Source organism: Mauremys mutica, chromosome 5 (genome assembly GCF_020497125.1).
Source record: "Mauremys mutica isolate MM-2020 ecotype Southern chromosome 5, ASM2049712v1, whole genome shotgun sequence".
Taxonomy (NCBI): domain Eukaryota; kingdom Metazoa; phylum Chordata; order Testudines; family Geoemydidae; genus Mauremys; species Mauremys mutica.
In genome coordinates this window covers 116,502,728-116,517,915 of record NC_059076.1, presented here as the reverse complement: position 1 = coordinate 116,517,915, position 15,188 = coordinate 116,502,728, and the positions used below count along the sequence as shown (strand labels likewise).

At 40.4% G+C, this 15,188-nt stretch overlaps 1 protein-coding gene across 1 annotated transcript in view; it reads right to left on the bottom strand.

Moving 5' to 3' along the window:
• CLNK (cytokine dependent hematopoietic cell linker) overlaps positions 1-15,188 on the bottom strand; it is a 119,497-nt gene that overhangs the window by 34,822 nt on the left and 69,487 nt on the right. The window contains exons 8-12 of the mRNA XM_045019662.1: positions 14,249-14,302; positions 5,908-5,936; positions 5,362-5,381; positions 4,613-4,741; positions 2,201-2,228 (exon numbers count right to left, since the gene is read on the bottom strand). Of these exons, the coding sequence (XP_044875597.1) occupies positions 2,201-2,228; positions 4,613-4,741; positions 5,362-5,381; positions 5,908-5,936; positions 14,249-14,302 (260 nt within the window). The remainder of the gene's footprint in view (positions 1-2,200; positions 2,229-4,612; positions 4,742-5,361; positions 5,382-5,907; positions 5,937-14,248; positions 14,303-15,188) is intronic.

Sequence of the window (15,188 nt, the reverse complement as noted above, 5' to 3'; positions counted from 1 at the left end):
TGTATTGTATGAACAGTATTCACCAGGACATACTATGGTACAAAAATCGAAACAATAATAATTACTATAATAAACATAATGGATCAAATTCATCCCTGGAGTAATTCCATTGAAGTCAGTTAAATTGCACCCAAGGGAATTTGACCTTTATTTGATTTTGATGTTATTTTCATCCACTAAACATACAGGAGTATCTTCAGTAACATAAATTAGTAGTAAAGAAAAGATAAAACACTCTACAATCAGTATACACCTTGCACTTTGAATCTTAATTAAAAGTTACTACTTAACTACATTTTCTCATTGCTCATAAATAGATAAGGGTTTATAGTCACACTATCTGTGCCATAGGGGCTATATTAATACAGTTTTATCTAATGTGAAATCTCTTCTTTTCATATTGTGCGACACTCAACATTTGTCCTGAAAATCTGGGCTTGTCTTCATGTACAGCACTACAGTTTGCACCAGTGCAGCTGCATCACTGTAGTGGTTAGTGAAGATATTACTTCACTGTTGGTTTAGTTAATCCACCTCCCCAAGATGCGGTAGCTATGTCGACGGGAGAAGCTCTCCTGTTGACATAGCACTGTCTACACTGGGAGTAAGGTCAGTGTAACTAAATTGCTTAGGGGTATGGATTTTTCACACCCCTGAGTGACATAGTTATACTGATATAGATCTGTAGTGTAGACCTGGCCTCTGCTTTTTAAACTTGCATACGAGTATTTTTGCAACAATATTAGTGTGACTGTCAAGGATGTAAGTAGAGTAAGTTAATTACTGGAATGTGTTCCCATTTGTTGTTAAGAATATATTCATTACTAATTTCTGTAATGAGTCAAAATGTCAAAGAAAAGCCAGATCAAAAATATTAACATCCTTTTCTTTCTTGCCAACATGTCAGTTCTGAATGTTAGACATCAGTAAACTGCTGTAATAAGTAACTGTATCATAACCTGTTTTGTAATAATTCAGCAAATGTAGAGTTCATAAAAATATATTAGCTACTTTTAAAAATTAATCCTATAGATAATTGAGATTGGGTAAACTCCATATGGATAAAATAAAAAATGACCATTTTCCCCCAGGTTGATCTTTCTGGAAGTTTATTATTATTTATTTATGTATCTCATCTGCTCACCTTCTTGTTGTGTACAGGTAGTAGAGGATGAAATAGCAAAACCCTAGACAGAGGATATTCTCAACGTATTTTTGCCTTGGTTGGAACTAGAAAATTTCAGCTCTTATCCCGCAATTTGTATTCTTGATAATTTCTAGCCCAATTTCTACCTCAAATTATTATAAGAAGTTTATGGTTGAACAATCAAGCCTTCAAATTACGTCATTCTTATCTGAGAAGTTTAATAAGGAAGTTTATTTGACAATTGGGATAGTGGGGAAATCCAAGACAGATGTGATTCTTTGGCAGTGGGCATTGTTAGTACATCAGAGTAGCAGCAAACATCCAAAGTCCGCAAACACTCCCATAGCAGTATGGGATGCAATTGTCCCTCATTTCTCCATTTTAAATAAGACCATTATTAGACAGGTATCAGGTTTGCCAGTCATAGGATAATTGAACATTTTGAAGAATAAACACCATAAAATACATTAAAGAAAAATCCTATAAAATATAATGTTATAGAAATGTAATAATATAATACAGAAATTACTGTAAAAACCTATATGGTTTAGTGGAGAATTATAACATTCTATAAGGTTTTGAACCCTCCACAGAATTTTATAGAATTGTAGATATTATGTTTTTTATTAAATTCTATAGGATGGTTAACCCCCCCCTCAACTATAGAGAAGTTACTACTTATTGATTTTTATAACATTTATTAATGCAATTTCCTATTATTTCAAGCTCTATTATCCTTGTGTTTTCAGTTTTCTGTCATTTGGAATATATGTTGAACAAGGGCACAATTAATATTTTTCGGAGATAAAATTACTAATTTTTATGTGTATGTACTGCTGAACCTTCATAGACTTCTACAGCAGTTTGCATTTATGAGACACATTCTTATCTAAATACTCGGGAAGATAACTTTAAACCATGTGTACAAATCTCATTTAAGCAATTAACTTTACACTGATCTGTCATTGACAGAGCAGTGGCTTTAAGACTACTACTACATTTTGTCTTTATTTACTTTCTATGTTGATAATGTAGACAAGGATTACTACTTACTTCATTTAACTCCTTAACGGATATGTGTCTAGAAAAGAAAGAAATAGATGCAAAACATTTCATTATTGTAAAATAAAAATTCCAAGTACTTTGATATTATCAAAGTAAAATTAATCGCGCATGGTATGGTAAGGAGTTTATTACTGCTATATAAATTAAGAAGCTGGTTATTTTCCACATAAATTCATTGGAGAAAAAAGTTATGGTTTTCCATAAAAACTGTAGCATTAATGGAATTAATCATGGTGAATGAGACATGTCCATTTGAGATGTTTATATTTTGGGAGCACATATGTGCGTGTGGTGATGGTGATCTGTATACTTATGAGATTTCTTCTAAACAGCTTTTCCACCCTATCAAAAAACATCACTAACTTTTATTTCAACTATAAATTTATGTTCCCTAAAGAAGGAACATTATTTAAAAATTGAAATGATCAAGATAGGTGGAATGAACGGAGTAGGAGAAGAGATAGAGGCCATGTCTACACTATTGGTAGATTGGTGCTGCTGCAATCAATGCAGTGGGTGTCGATTTAGCGGGTCTAATGAAGACCCACTAAGTCGATGGCAGAGCACTCTCCGGTCGACTCTGGTACTCCTGCGGAACAAGAAGAGTAAGGTAAGTTGATGGGAGGGCATCTCCTGTCCTCAGAAGGGGAACCCAAGATACAAACAAGTACAGAGAAGTGGACAACAGTAATCAAGGCCCTGATTCAGCAAAGCAATTAACTCCTATTGAAGTCAATGTCCTAGTGAAGTGCTTTGCTGAATAGAAATGGATTTATGCATGAACTTAAAGTTCAGCCTTTTGGCTCTTTGTTCCAGAGCTACAGCTGGTGCAAACTGGAATAGCTCCTTTTGACTTCAGTGAATGATGTACCTGCCGAAGAGGTGACCTGTCATGTATAGGTGGGAAGGGGAATCTCTCTACAAGATTTCTTATATGAAATAAATAAAAGTGAATGTACTAGTTGGACTAGGTGCAAAAACTGAATTGATTTCCTACCCTTTTGTCACTGGAGAGCTTAAATCTATTTTTGATTACATAGGTTTTATCCATCAAATAAATTTCATAAGTCCCATGTTAAAAACAGATTTATGGCCAGATTTTTGAAGGTATTTATGCACTTGTAGATGCAGATAAGTGCCTCATAGAATTTTCCAAAGCATCTAGCTGCCTAACTCCCATTAAAATCACCTAGGCATCTAGGTACCATTTAGAAAAAGACAAGCATGTTCTTAAGTCCATTTTTGTGAAGCAAAGCAATTAAGTATGGCCTTAACTTTAGGCACATTATTAAGTTCCTTTGATTTTAAGCTTAAGTACTTTGTTGAATAGGGATGGACTGCTGGGTAGGGGCCATGGTGCCTTTGTAAAATGAGTTGGCACTCTGTCCCCTTGAAACTAAACATAGTTGGTACTATTATTGGAAGGTTCAGCAGTACGGTGACCATATTTCTCTAAGAGAAAATGGGACATCCACAGCCGCTTGCCCAAGCCCCCCTGTACCCATGAGGCTGTTGCCTGTCACTGGAACCCTGCATCCTTCCCCCACAGGAAGCTGTTGCCTATCGCTGGAACCCTGCAGGGCCCCCCTCAGAAGGCTTTTGCCCCAGTGGCTGGAACCCTGCTCCCCCACGCATGCTGGAATGCTGCCTCCTCCCACTTCTGCCTCTTCCCTGCACGGCCTGGTATCTCCGCTCACCTTCCCCCTTCCCCCAACACATTCCTCCATACTGCACACCACTTTTTTGACAAAAGTGGACATTTGTCCCATTTGCTCTTGCCAACTGACCAAGTCAGCAAGAGCAAATGGGACAAATGCCTCCTTTTGGGGGAGAGGGGAAGTCAGGATGGCCAGGACAGGGCTTAAAAAGGGGCTGTCCCAGCCAAAATGGGGTGTATGGTCACCCTATTCAGCAGGACTGCCAAGAACTGACTGGAAATGTGACTAAACTACTCTCTACACAGTAGGATCCTTGGGGCAGGGATTGTGTTTTTCTCTCTTTCTCTTTGCTTGCATACCACTGTGTCCACCATCTATGTTAAATAAATACAATTATTTTACCTAGAGATGGCTGGACATTTTCAAAATTTCAGTGAAAGAAGTGGGACAAAATTTTCACAAGAATTTTCATGAAAATTCCATCCATTTTTCTAATTGGCTCTGTTTTTATTTTGCTTTTGTTAGTTTTCTAGCGTTAGTATCAGATTAAGCTAACACAAGCTACTCTTTATATGGTAATAATTCATGGCTGTTAAAGAAGTGGCATTTTCAGGGGTCCAGGTTTCATATTTTGATCTATTTCAAACTTCCAGGACTTTCTTACACAATGTACCTGAGACTCAAAAATTTGTCCTTGGCAAGGTGAACAGAAAATGAAACAAACATGCTTGGTAACCATTACCTGGTGTTCTTTGCTGACATTGGAAAGGTGTGAGCCTGACTAAATATTTTCCTTGTGTGAGGCAGCTGGCTGCTTCCCTCTGGTTCTGGGGGAAGTGGCTGATATTGCTTTGGAAGTGTATTAAGAGGCCTAAAGTCAAAAATTGAAGAACTGTTAGGATGTAAAGAGGGCACAAAACAGTCTAGTAATTGCAGGTTGCACATGCAGAGCACTGGAATTTTATTAGGACTATCTCTTACTATTGATTTGGACAATGCTTAGCTCAGTAGGTCCCTGATCTTAGTCAGGACCGCTAGATTCCATTAATATAAGGAAAATGTTAACAGGCATTAAAATGCAATATTCTATTGAACAGACTCCGGGGGCTTCATCCAGCAATCATGGAATCTTTCCATTGACTTCAGTGGGAGCTGGATCAGACCCCAGGTTTCCTGACTTAGGGGCCTTATCCGTCTCACATTCAAGTCAATGGCAAACGTCCCATTGACTTCAGTGATGCAGGACTGGGCCCTAGGTACAAAGCTTCTGAGCTTAATCCTTTGTTCTGCCTAGCACCCAACTTAGTTTTAGAATGTAGGAATGTCCCAATAGTACTAATTAGATGATAACCTGTAAATTCACTTACAAACATCTTATTGACATGACTAATTGGGGTGGACTTGTGCACTAGTTTTCTTATCATGATTCTTTAACCATCCCCCCAAAAGCTATTTAGGAAATGCATGCATGTTCTATATTAGTATGCTTACCTTGGAGGGGGCAAAGGGTTCTGAAAGAGAGAGGAAACATAATCACATGGAACTCTTTTTTTTTTATTTACAAGAGGAGGCTGGAAACTGAAGAATGTTTAGGCTTCACGAGCACAAAACTCTTTTTAAGCCTTTATTTCTGCATAACACACAGACATGTCTAGCTATGACAAAGGGCCTGATTTTTAAAAATACTTCCAACCCAGCTTCCATTTTTTGTGAGCGCAAATAAGTGAACCGGCTATTAATTGCAAGGGCTAAAGCTATTATGTCATACATAGTTCAAGCACATGACTAGATGTCTGTGGGCATGATTTGCATGTGCAGTTGGATCTACAAGAGCCTGGTTTGCAGGTGTAGCAATCAGACTTCCAGGTTCAGAAATCTAAAAAGCAACATTTGTGGGTATAATTATTTGGGGTGCACAAAGTGATGCCTGCAAAAATGGACCCTACTTTTCAAAATCAAGCCCCTAATATTAATATTTTTTTAATTAAAAAAAAAACTTGCAATGAAATTGTCATTAATGAGAGAAATTATCCTTACCTGTGATCCAATTACTTTTTCTTTTTCTCCTAAATATAGGGATGATTAAAATAAATGTTAATAGAGTGCTGCCCATGTACTTAAGAAACAAGCCTGTAGTTTGTTTGTTCAATGCTATGAGCAAGAGATAGGAGCTAGATTGTGTCTTTAGACACAATCCTGAAGCTGTAAAATGCACTAGTACAGGAATAGCCCTTGAAGGCGCTTAGAACCACCCCTCTAAAGTACAGTTCCCACCCTTGCTCCAGGAGTTTAATAATTTGTTGCTGACCTGAATCAGCAGCAAATGGCAATATTCCTAATCCTGTCCCTGTATTCCAAGTTTGAGGGAGTAAGGAGAGGAGACAGCACCCCAGGCCCAAGCTCTAAGTAATGCACAGAGGTGTAAGGGGTGGCTCTTACTCCCTGTGTCGGCATAAAGTCTAATTCACAATCTACACAGATGGCTGGAATAGGAATTGCTGGGGACTGCCCAATAGTCTCGCTGTCTGGCCCTGGGATGAGGATGGATTCCACATGCCAGCTGCTCTGCACTTGACATTCACAGACCCCAAACCCTGAGGGTGGAATGGATTTCATTCTTTCTCCTGCATTGCACTTTTTGGGCAGCAAAAGATCATAGATGCACACTTTTGTATGGATTTCCCATTCTCAATCATTTATGCTTATCTCCATATAAGGTGAGAATTAGTCTGACCAGCCGTATAGGAGCAAACATAGGTAATTGCCATAACAATAACAAAAGATGGGACATTATTCCTCTTTATGTTTGGGTCCAGACCAATTCTCTCTAATGTCACTCACAAAAAGCTGTTTATGATGTGTGCTAACTAAGGAACAGTTATGGTTAAGAAGAGGAAAAAGCTTTATTTTTTCATCTCACATTTTCAGTTGCAGAAGTAAGAGCACATATAAAATTGGGTCAATTTTTTCACAAAAGTTGGTGTGACACTGGGACTGAAATTTGATTTAACTATGCAGCCGTTATATAAAATATTTGGCATTGATATTGACATTTCTGAAACTGTTCATAGATTATATTTTTGTTATAGTTATCAAGTTGTCTGGCATTCATTTTGTTTTGCTAATTTACATATTAATTCTGACTTTTCCATAAGACTCTGTTACCCTAGTGAACGTACTTGCTGACTTCTGAAATAAAACTATGAAGTCAAATCCTGTTTTCATTATTACTTTTTTGTGTGTAATATGACTAATTACATTTTCTTCATTCTTTAATCAAATGTTCTTCAAGCATTTAAATCACTGTATTTTACTCTTGCTGTTGTAGTTTATCTGCTTTTTTAAAATACACCTCGACTTTGTCTCCATAAAGTTCTGAGCCAACAACATAACTAAACAAAAATGAAACATAATAGATGTTAACTTATCCTGCAAGCAGTGAACCGTAACAAATTATTCTGAACTGAAGTAATTTTAGCTTAAATATTTAACAGTTCTATAATGAAACTGACAAAGGAATTTTGCAAGTTTGTGCAGATAAATCCCTTATGCCATCTTGTGGTTCACTGGTTTAATAGCATCAAGCAGGAATATGAATGTTGAGAAGATAGTTTCTATAACTGTGCAGTTACTATTGTTAATTAAAAATAATAATGAAGAGTCCGATATAGGCGCCATAAGTTTAGAAAGCGCTTTACAAATATGTTTTAAGACACCTGCTCTAACCCCAATCAGTCCACCCTAGCTTAACAAATCTGGGTTAAAATTTTCAAAGTGCTTAAGAGACTTAGGACCCTAAAATAATGGAATTTAGGCTAAGGGATATATTTTTAACAGTAAGTTCCTAAAGATTCAGATAGGAACCTGGGGGGGTTTCAAAAATGCCTGCACCCACAAAGCCTGGGCTAGGTTCCTAGGCTCCCTATACAATGAATAGAGAGAAGTAGGTGCCTTAGAATTCACAAAAGCCATCATGCTAGGTGGGGAGCTGCCTAAAGTAGCCAATGGAGATGATGCCGATAAGAGGGGTATATGCTAAGCCCTGCCCTACTCTCAGAGATAAGTCCAGATTGCAGGAAGGTGCCTATCTATGCTAGAGATCCACTACTGGGAACCCCCATCTCAGAGTCAGGTGGCTTAGGTGCTTATCTCCACACAAAATGGCCAGAGGAGGAGTCCATCTTATAGCTTTTAGCTCAGTCCTACCTCCCAGGAGTGTGCACTAACCATTGAGATGTAGGCTAATCTGATGTGGGTTACCCTCAGTCTCTCCTGCTGAAGCTGTTCCACTTTGGATAAATACTTAGTCATTCAAGCAGGGGGACTGGATCATGGGTCATCTGTGTCCCATGTGGGTTCCTTACCCACCAGGCTACAGAGTCAGTCTTGCTTGCTTGCTCTTTAGCTGCCCCTTCCCCCCAGGACTCTTTCATAGTTCACTCCACAGTGGACCAACTTCAGCATGAGAGTTTGCAGGTGATCCACATCAGACTGTCCAGAATGTTCCACAGCTCAGTGGTTAGAACACTCTGCTAAGAGATGGGAGGCCCCATTCAAGTTCCTTCTACTCATCAGACAAAAGGGGGAAACAAAATCTGTCTCTCCCACATCCAAGGGGAGAGTGCACTAACCACCAGGGAAAAGTTATAAGGTGGGCACCATCAATTCCTCCTTCAGCCAGACCGTGGCTACAGAGTGGCTCTGCAGTCCCTCTACTGTCAGTTGGAGAGAGGATTCCTTTTAGTCACCAGCCTTTGGAGAACTCCCCCGATGCTTGGCCTCTTTAAGGAAACCGTTGGGACCGAATGCACCCCTGTACTCACACCCTACATGCTACTGCAATAATCTTGGTACAAAATACATCTTGTGAGGTGTCATCTGAAAACTAATATCTCACTGGTCAATAATATCCTGGTAAAATGTGCGTAACATAATATGTGGAGTTATGAAGATAAGCTGAAATCATCACCGAAGTGTTTACCAGACAGGTCTGGGGAGTAGGTAAACCTGTTTCTCAAAAATGAAGGACAAGTTGATGCCCAGCGAGGTGTCATCAAAGCCTATGGACCATCACCCATCAAGTTGCTATCTTTGGTAAGGAAAGGGGACAAGGACAAACAGACCTGCATCTTAGCAAGCAACTTATATAATCATTGAATCTTTGGACTGGAAGGGACCTTGAGAGGTCATCTAGTCCAGTCCCCTGCACTCTGGCAGGACTCAGTATTATCTAGACCATCCCTGATAGGTTTGTCTAATCTGCTCTTAAAAATCTCCAGTGAAGGAGTTTCCACAACCTCCCTAAGCAATTTATTCCAGTGCTTAACTACCCTGACAGTTAGGACATTTTTCCGAATGGCCAACCTAAACTGCCCTTGCTGCAATTTAAGCTCATTGCTTCTTGTCCTATCCTCAGAGGTTAAGGAGAACATTTTTTCTCCCTTCTCCTTGTAACAACCTTTGATGTATTTGAAAACTGTTATCATGTCCCCTCTCAGACTTCTCTTCTCCAGATTAAACAAGCCCAATTTTTTCAATCTTCCCTCATAGGTCATGTTTTCTAGACCTTTAATCATTTTTGTTGCTCTTCTCTGGTCTTTCTCCAGTTTGCTCACATCTTTCCTGAAATGTGGTGCCCAGAACTGGACACAATACTCCAGTTGAGGCCTAATCAGCGTGGAGTAGAGCGGAAGAATTACTTCTTGTATCTTGCTTACAACACTCCTGCTAATACACCCCAGACTGATGTTTGCTTTTTTGCAAGTGTTATACTGTTGATTCATATTTATATCGTGATCCACTATGACCAACAGATTCCTTTCTGCAGTACTCCTTCCTAGGCAGTCATTTCCCATTTTGTATGTGTGCAACTGATTATTCCTTCCTAAGTGGATCACTTTGTATTTGTCCTTATTTAATTTCATCCTATTTACTTCAGACCATTTCTCCAGTTCGTCCAGATCATTTTGAATTTTAATTGTATCATCCAAAGCACTTGTAACCCCTCCCATCTTGATATCATCTGCAAACTTTATAAGTGTATTCTCTATGCCATTATCCAAATCAGAGGTTCTCAACCTTTTTCTTTTTGAGGTCCCCTCAATATGCTATAAAAACTCCATAGCCTACCTGTTCCACAACAACTATTTTTCTGCATATAAAAGCCAGGGCCAGTGTTAGGGGGGAGAAAACAGGGCCGATGCCTGGGGCCTCATGCCACGGTGGGCCCCCATGAAGCTACGTTGCTCAGGCTTCGGATTCAACCCTGAGTGATGAAGTTCAGGGCCCTGGGCTTCGGCTTTCTGCCCTGGGCCCCAGTGAGTCTAATGCTGGCCCTATTTGGCGGACCCTCTGAAGCCTGCATGTGGCCTCCCAGGGGGCACAGGACCCTTGGTTGAGAACCACTGATCTAAATCATCAATGAAGAATATTGAACAGAACCGGATCCAGAACTGATCCCTGTGGGACCCCACTTGATATGCCCTTCCAGCTTGACTATGAACCACTGATAACTACCCTCTGGGAATGGCTTTCCAACCAGTTATGTACCCACCATAGGGTAGCTCCATCTAGGTTGTATTTTCCTACTTTGTTTATGACAGGGTCATGCAAGACAGTATCAAAAGTCTTACTAAAGTCAAGATATACCACATCAACTGCTTTCCCCTATCCACAAGGCTTGTTATCCTGTCAAAGAAATCCATTAGGTTGGTTTTACATGATTTGTTCTTGACAAATCCATGCTGACTGTTACTTATCACCTTATTATCTTCTAGCTGTTTGCAAATTGTTTGCTTAATTATTTGCTCCATTATCTTTCTGGGTACTGAAGTTCAGCTGACTGGTCTGTAATTCCCTGGGTTGTTTTCTTTTCCCTTTTTATAGACTGGCACTACATTTGTCCTTTTCCAGTCTTCTGGAATCTCTCCTGTCTTCCAAGACTTTTAGAGATAATTGCTTGTGGCTCAGATATCTCATCAGTCAGGTCTTTGAGTATTCTAGAATGTATTTCATCAGGCCCTGCAGACTTGAAGATATCTACGTTGTCTATGTAATTTTTTAACTTGTTCTTTCCCTATTTTAGTCTCTGATCCTACCTTATTTTCACTGGCATTCACTATGTTAGATATCCAATCCCTGCTAACCTTTTTGATGAAAACTGAAACAAAGTCATTTACCACTTCTGCCTTTTCCACATTTTCTGTTATTGTTTTTGCCCTCTCATTTATTAATGGGCCTACCTTGTCTTTGATCTTCCTCTTCCTTCTAATACATTTGTAGAATGTTTTCTTGTTATTCTTTGTCTCTAGTTAGTTTAATCTCATTTTGTGAATTGGCCTTTCTAATTTTGTCCCTTCATACTTGTATGACTTGTTTATATTTTTCCTTTGTAATTTGGCCTACTTTCCACTTTTGTAGAATTCTTTTTTGAGTTTCAGATCATTGAAGATCTCCTGGTTAAGCCAGATGGTCTCTTGCCAGACTTTGTATCTTTCTTATACAGTGGGGTAGTTTGCTTTTGTGCCCTTAATAATGTCTGTTTGAAAAACTGCCAACTGTCTTCAATTGTTTTTCCCCTGAGGCTTGCTTCCAAAGGGATCTTACCTACTAACTCCCTTAGTTTGCTAAAGTCTGCCTTCTTGAAATCCATTATCTTTATTATGCTGTTTCCCCTCCTACCATTCCTCAGAATCATGACCTCTACCATTTCATGATCACTTTCACCGAAGATGCCTTCCACTTTCAGATTCTCAACCAGTTCCTCACTATTTGTCAAAATCAAATTTAGAACAGGCACTCCCCTAGTAGCTTTCTCCACTTTCTGAAATAAAAAATTGTCTCCAATACATTCCAAGAACTTGTTGGATAATTTATGCCCTGCTGTGTTATTTTCCCAATGGATGTCTCGGTAGTTGAAGTCCCCCATCATCATCAAGACCTGTGCTTTTGATTATTTTGTTAGTTGTTTTAAAAAAAAAGCTTCATCCACCTCTTCTTCCTGGTTAGGTGGTCTATAGTAGACCCCTACCATGACATCACCCTTGTTTTTTACCTCTTTTATCCTTACCTAGTGATTTTCAGCAAGTCTTTCTCCTATTTCCAACTTAGCAAACTTCTCCCTGACCAGACTCCATGTCGTCTTGCTCTCAGCTTGCTGCTTTCTTCCATGCTGTGCAAGTTTGTTCAGTAGCAATAGGGTTTTGGTAGGCTTTGTATAATCAACTGAATGTTATTTATAATTCAATAATATTTCTTCATTCAGGGCTCAGTTTAGCATAGCACTTCCATATGCTTAACGTTAAGCATATGCTTAAGTGTTTTTGCTGAATCAGGTCTATAGTTACAAGATAACATGTTTGCCCACCTGATCCAAAGTCCATTGACTACAGTTTTGAGAGGGTCAGGTACCTACACAGCAGTGGAAACTGGAGGAAATAGTGGACCATCCTCTGGTTGGGCATTTTTTCTCACCGTTCTAAGAGAAAAGTTTCTTTCACTTCCTAGAGACCAATCCAAGTGCATTGCTCCCCCAGCTAGAAAGGGCTATTTGTAGTTTAAAAGCTTCTAGTACACTTTTGGTTTTCAGTCATGGGGTGACTTGGCCTTTAAGGGAGTGGGGCTGGTCCACACTCTAGACAATTGGCTGGGGCTGATCTGGGAAGTTTGTCTGAAAGGGTTTTTTTAATGAACAGCTGGTACACTTGGAGAAGGCAGAGTCAGATGAGGAGGAGAGGAACTTAAAAGAGAGAAGACAGGAGAGTTAGAAAGGAGGCTGCAGAGAAAAGTGGTTTGGTGTTTCTTCTTGCTGGGAAAAGAACCACAGAGGAGCTGCAGATGGTATCTTACCACCTGGGACTGGCCTGGCCTGGAAGTGAGAGGGCAGCAGAGGTAAGGGAGACTCCTGAAGTAGGCCTGGGAGAAAGACAATCTCCTCCAGACAGATGGCCTAGGGTAGACCAGGGAAAGAACCCAGCCTGGAGAGAACTAGACAAGGGAAAGACCCCAGGGTCCTAGCAGTTCCTATCTGCTCTTCATCCCAATCCTGGGTGTCCCTGTGGTCACACCTCCATTATTCCCACACATGCATTAGTTTACATGGGACCTGCGCCCCCACAATATTTCCACTGTGGGGGCACTAGCCCCTTCTGCCTCCCACAGCTCCAACTTTCGCTGCCCCTGGAGAAAGGGTGAAGAGTCTGCTGCGGACTGAGCCCAAGCAGGTGGAAGGGTTTGCTCCTTTGAATTTGGTTTGGACTCTGCATACTCCAGAAGGGGTGGGACTTCAGTGTGACCTGGCTGGAGGGCCAAGTCCCCACACCAGACCACAGAAACTCCAAGCATGTGAGAGAGGCAGAGTGGCTGCAACTTCAGGTCTCACCAGAAGGGGAGCTCCAAGAAGGTGAGCTTATCCCAAATGGTGGAGAACGCAGGAATCTTGACTGACCCTTAAAGTAAGGGAAGAATGTGAATTTGGGGAATCAGAGGTAGAGCCTCAGCTGCACTGCACTACACAGGGCCACAAGAGGGTACGGTGAAGATCATGCTGCCACAGTTCTGCAGTAATAATAAATGAAAAGAGGAGGAAATTTTTGGCTACAAAATAAGGAAGTTTCACACCAGTACAAAACTTGCAAATATATAAACCAATAAATCAAAATTCACCTATTTCAGTTGGCTTTCAACATTTCCTGTAGAGTGTATAGATTTCTTTTGATACCCAAGACAGAGATGAAGGCACTTTAATGTACGAAATCACTCTATGGTTTTGCCATTGCATGTTTGTCATTAGATTGCATGGCCCAAGGTACAACCAAAATCTTGCCATAGAGCTATCAAGCATGCCCTCCCTAGGGCAAAATATGTCTAATTAAGCCAGAGAATTTTTAAATCTTCCTTTGATCCCCAAATCAGGGTTGAAAGATGAGGGCTCTTTAAAGTCTGAAATCAGTCTGTGACAGTCCCACTGCACGTTTCTCATTTGACTGCATGGCATGGCTTAAAAGTTTGTACCTTTCACCAACAGAAGTTGGTCCAATAAAATATACTACTTCATCTACTTTGTTTCTCATATCCTAGGACCAACACAGCTACAACAACATGCACACACTTAAAGGTAGACATGTATTTACGTACTTTGAGGAATTGGGACCTAAATCATTGTGACAATGGGAGGAAAGTGGGGGCTGTTCCAAAGCTGACAGAAAGACGCTCACTGACTTCAACCAACTTCAATTAGTTTTGGATCAGGCTCACAGACAAGTTCTGTGTCACTGCATTCATTTGGTTTTTGCTTGAGCTATATCAGTGTTTGCTCTTAAAGGGTAGTTAAACCTTTTTTCTTTTCTCTTTTGCAAACTGTAGTATACTGCTGGCTTACTTGTGATTTCAGTAAAAAGTATGTTTGGCTTCATGCTTCGTTTTACAGCAGGACCTAAAAGGGGGAAAAATACATTTTGTTTCAGCATTGGTGAATTCTTTGCATTGTGTCTCCACAGCTACTCATACATACTACAGTCTAAAACTCGGCCTTTGCACTAAATATAGAAAATGATCAAGCTAGACTTTATTTTTATTTGTGGAATGGCAAATTGTAGATAATCTCTGTGTAATTATCAGCACTAACACTGTTAAAAGATTTGTACTTTTAAAAGAAATAAAAAAATATTTAGCTTGAAAAAGATTATTTAATCCTTCAAGAGCTGACTTAGTCTCAATAAAGTCACAATAAATTTATTTGGAAATATTTTTTTATTTTAAACAAATTAAATATAACTTTAATATAGTAATGGAGTAAAACTGTAAATTAAAGGATTAAAAGCTGGCCATTTCCTTAAATTTATGCAAAATGACACAAGTGTCTGTCACGGAGGTCACAGAAGTCTGGGATTCCGTGACTTTCCGTGACCTCCGTGACTTTTGCAGCAGCCGGTGCAGCTGGCTTGGGGACTGCCCACTCGGGCAGCCCTTGGGCCAGCAGAAGCAGCAGTTTGCGTGTGGGAGGGGGTCAAGGCTTGGACAGGGGGTTGGGGTGCTGGGCAGTTCTTACCTTGGGGCAGGGTCTCCCTGGTAGCAGCCAGCATGTCCCTGCACCTCCTAGGTGGAGGGGCCAAGGGGCTCTGCATGCTGCCCCCCTGCTTGCAGGAACCATCGCCGCAGCTCATGGCCAGGGCAGTGCGCGGAGCCCCCCAGCCTTCCCTCCTGCCAGAAGCTACAGGGATATGCTGGCCACTTCTGAGGAGCTGCACGGAGCTGGGTAGGGAGCCTGCAAGCCCCTCTACCCACCCCCTGCAGAGCCAGCTGGGGTCTGGTTTGCGAGC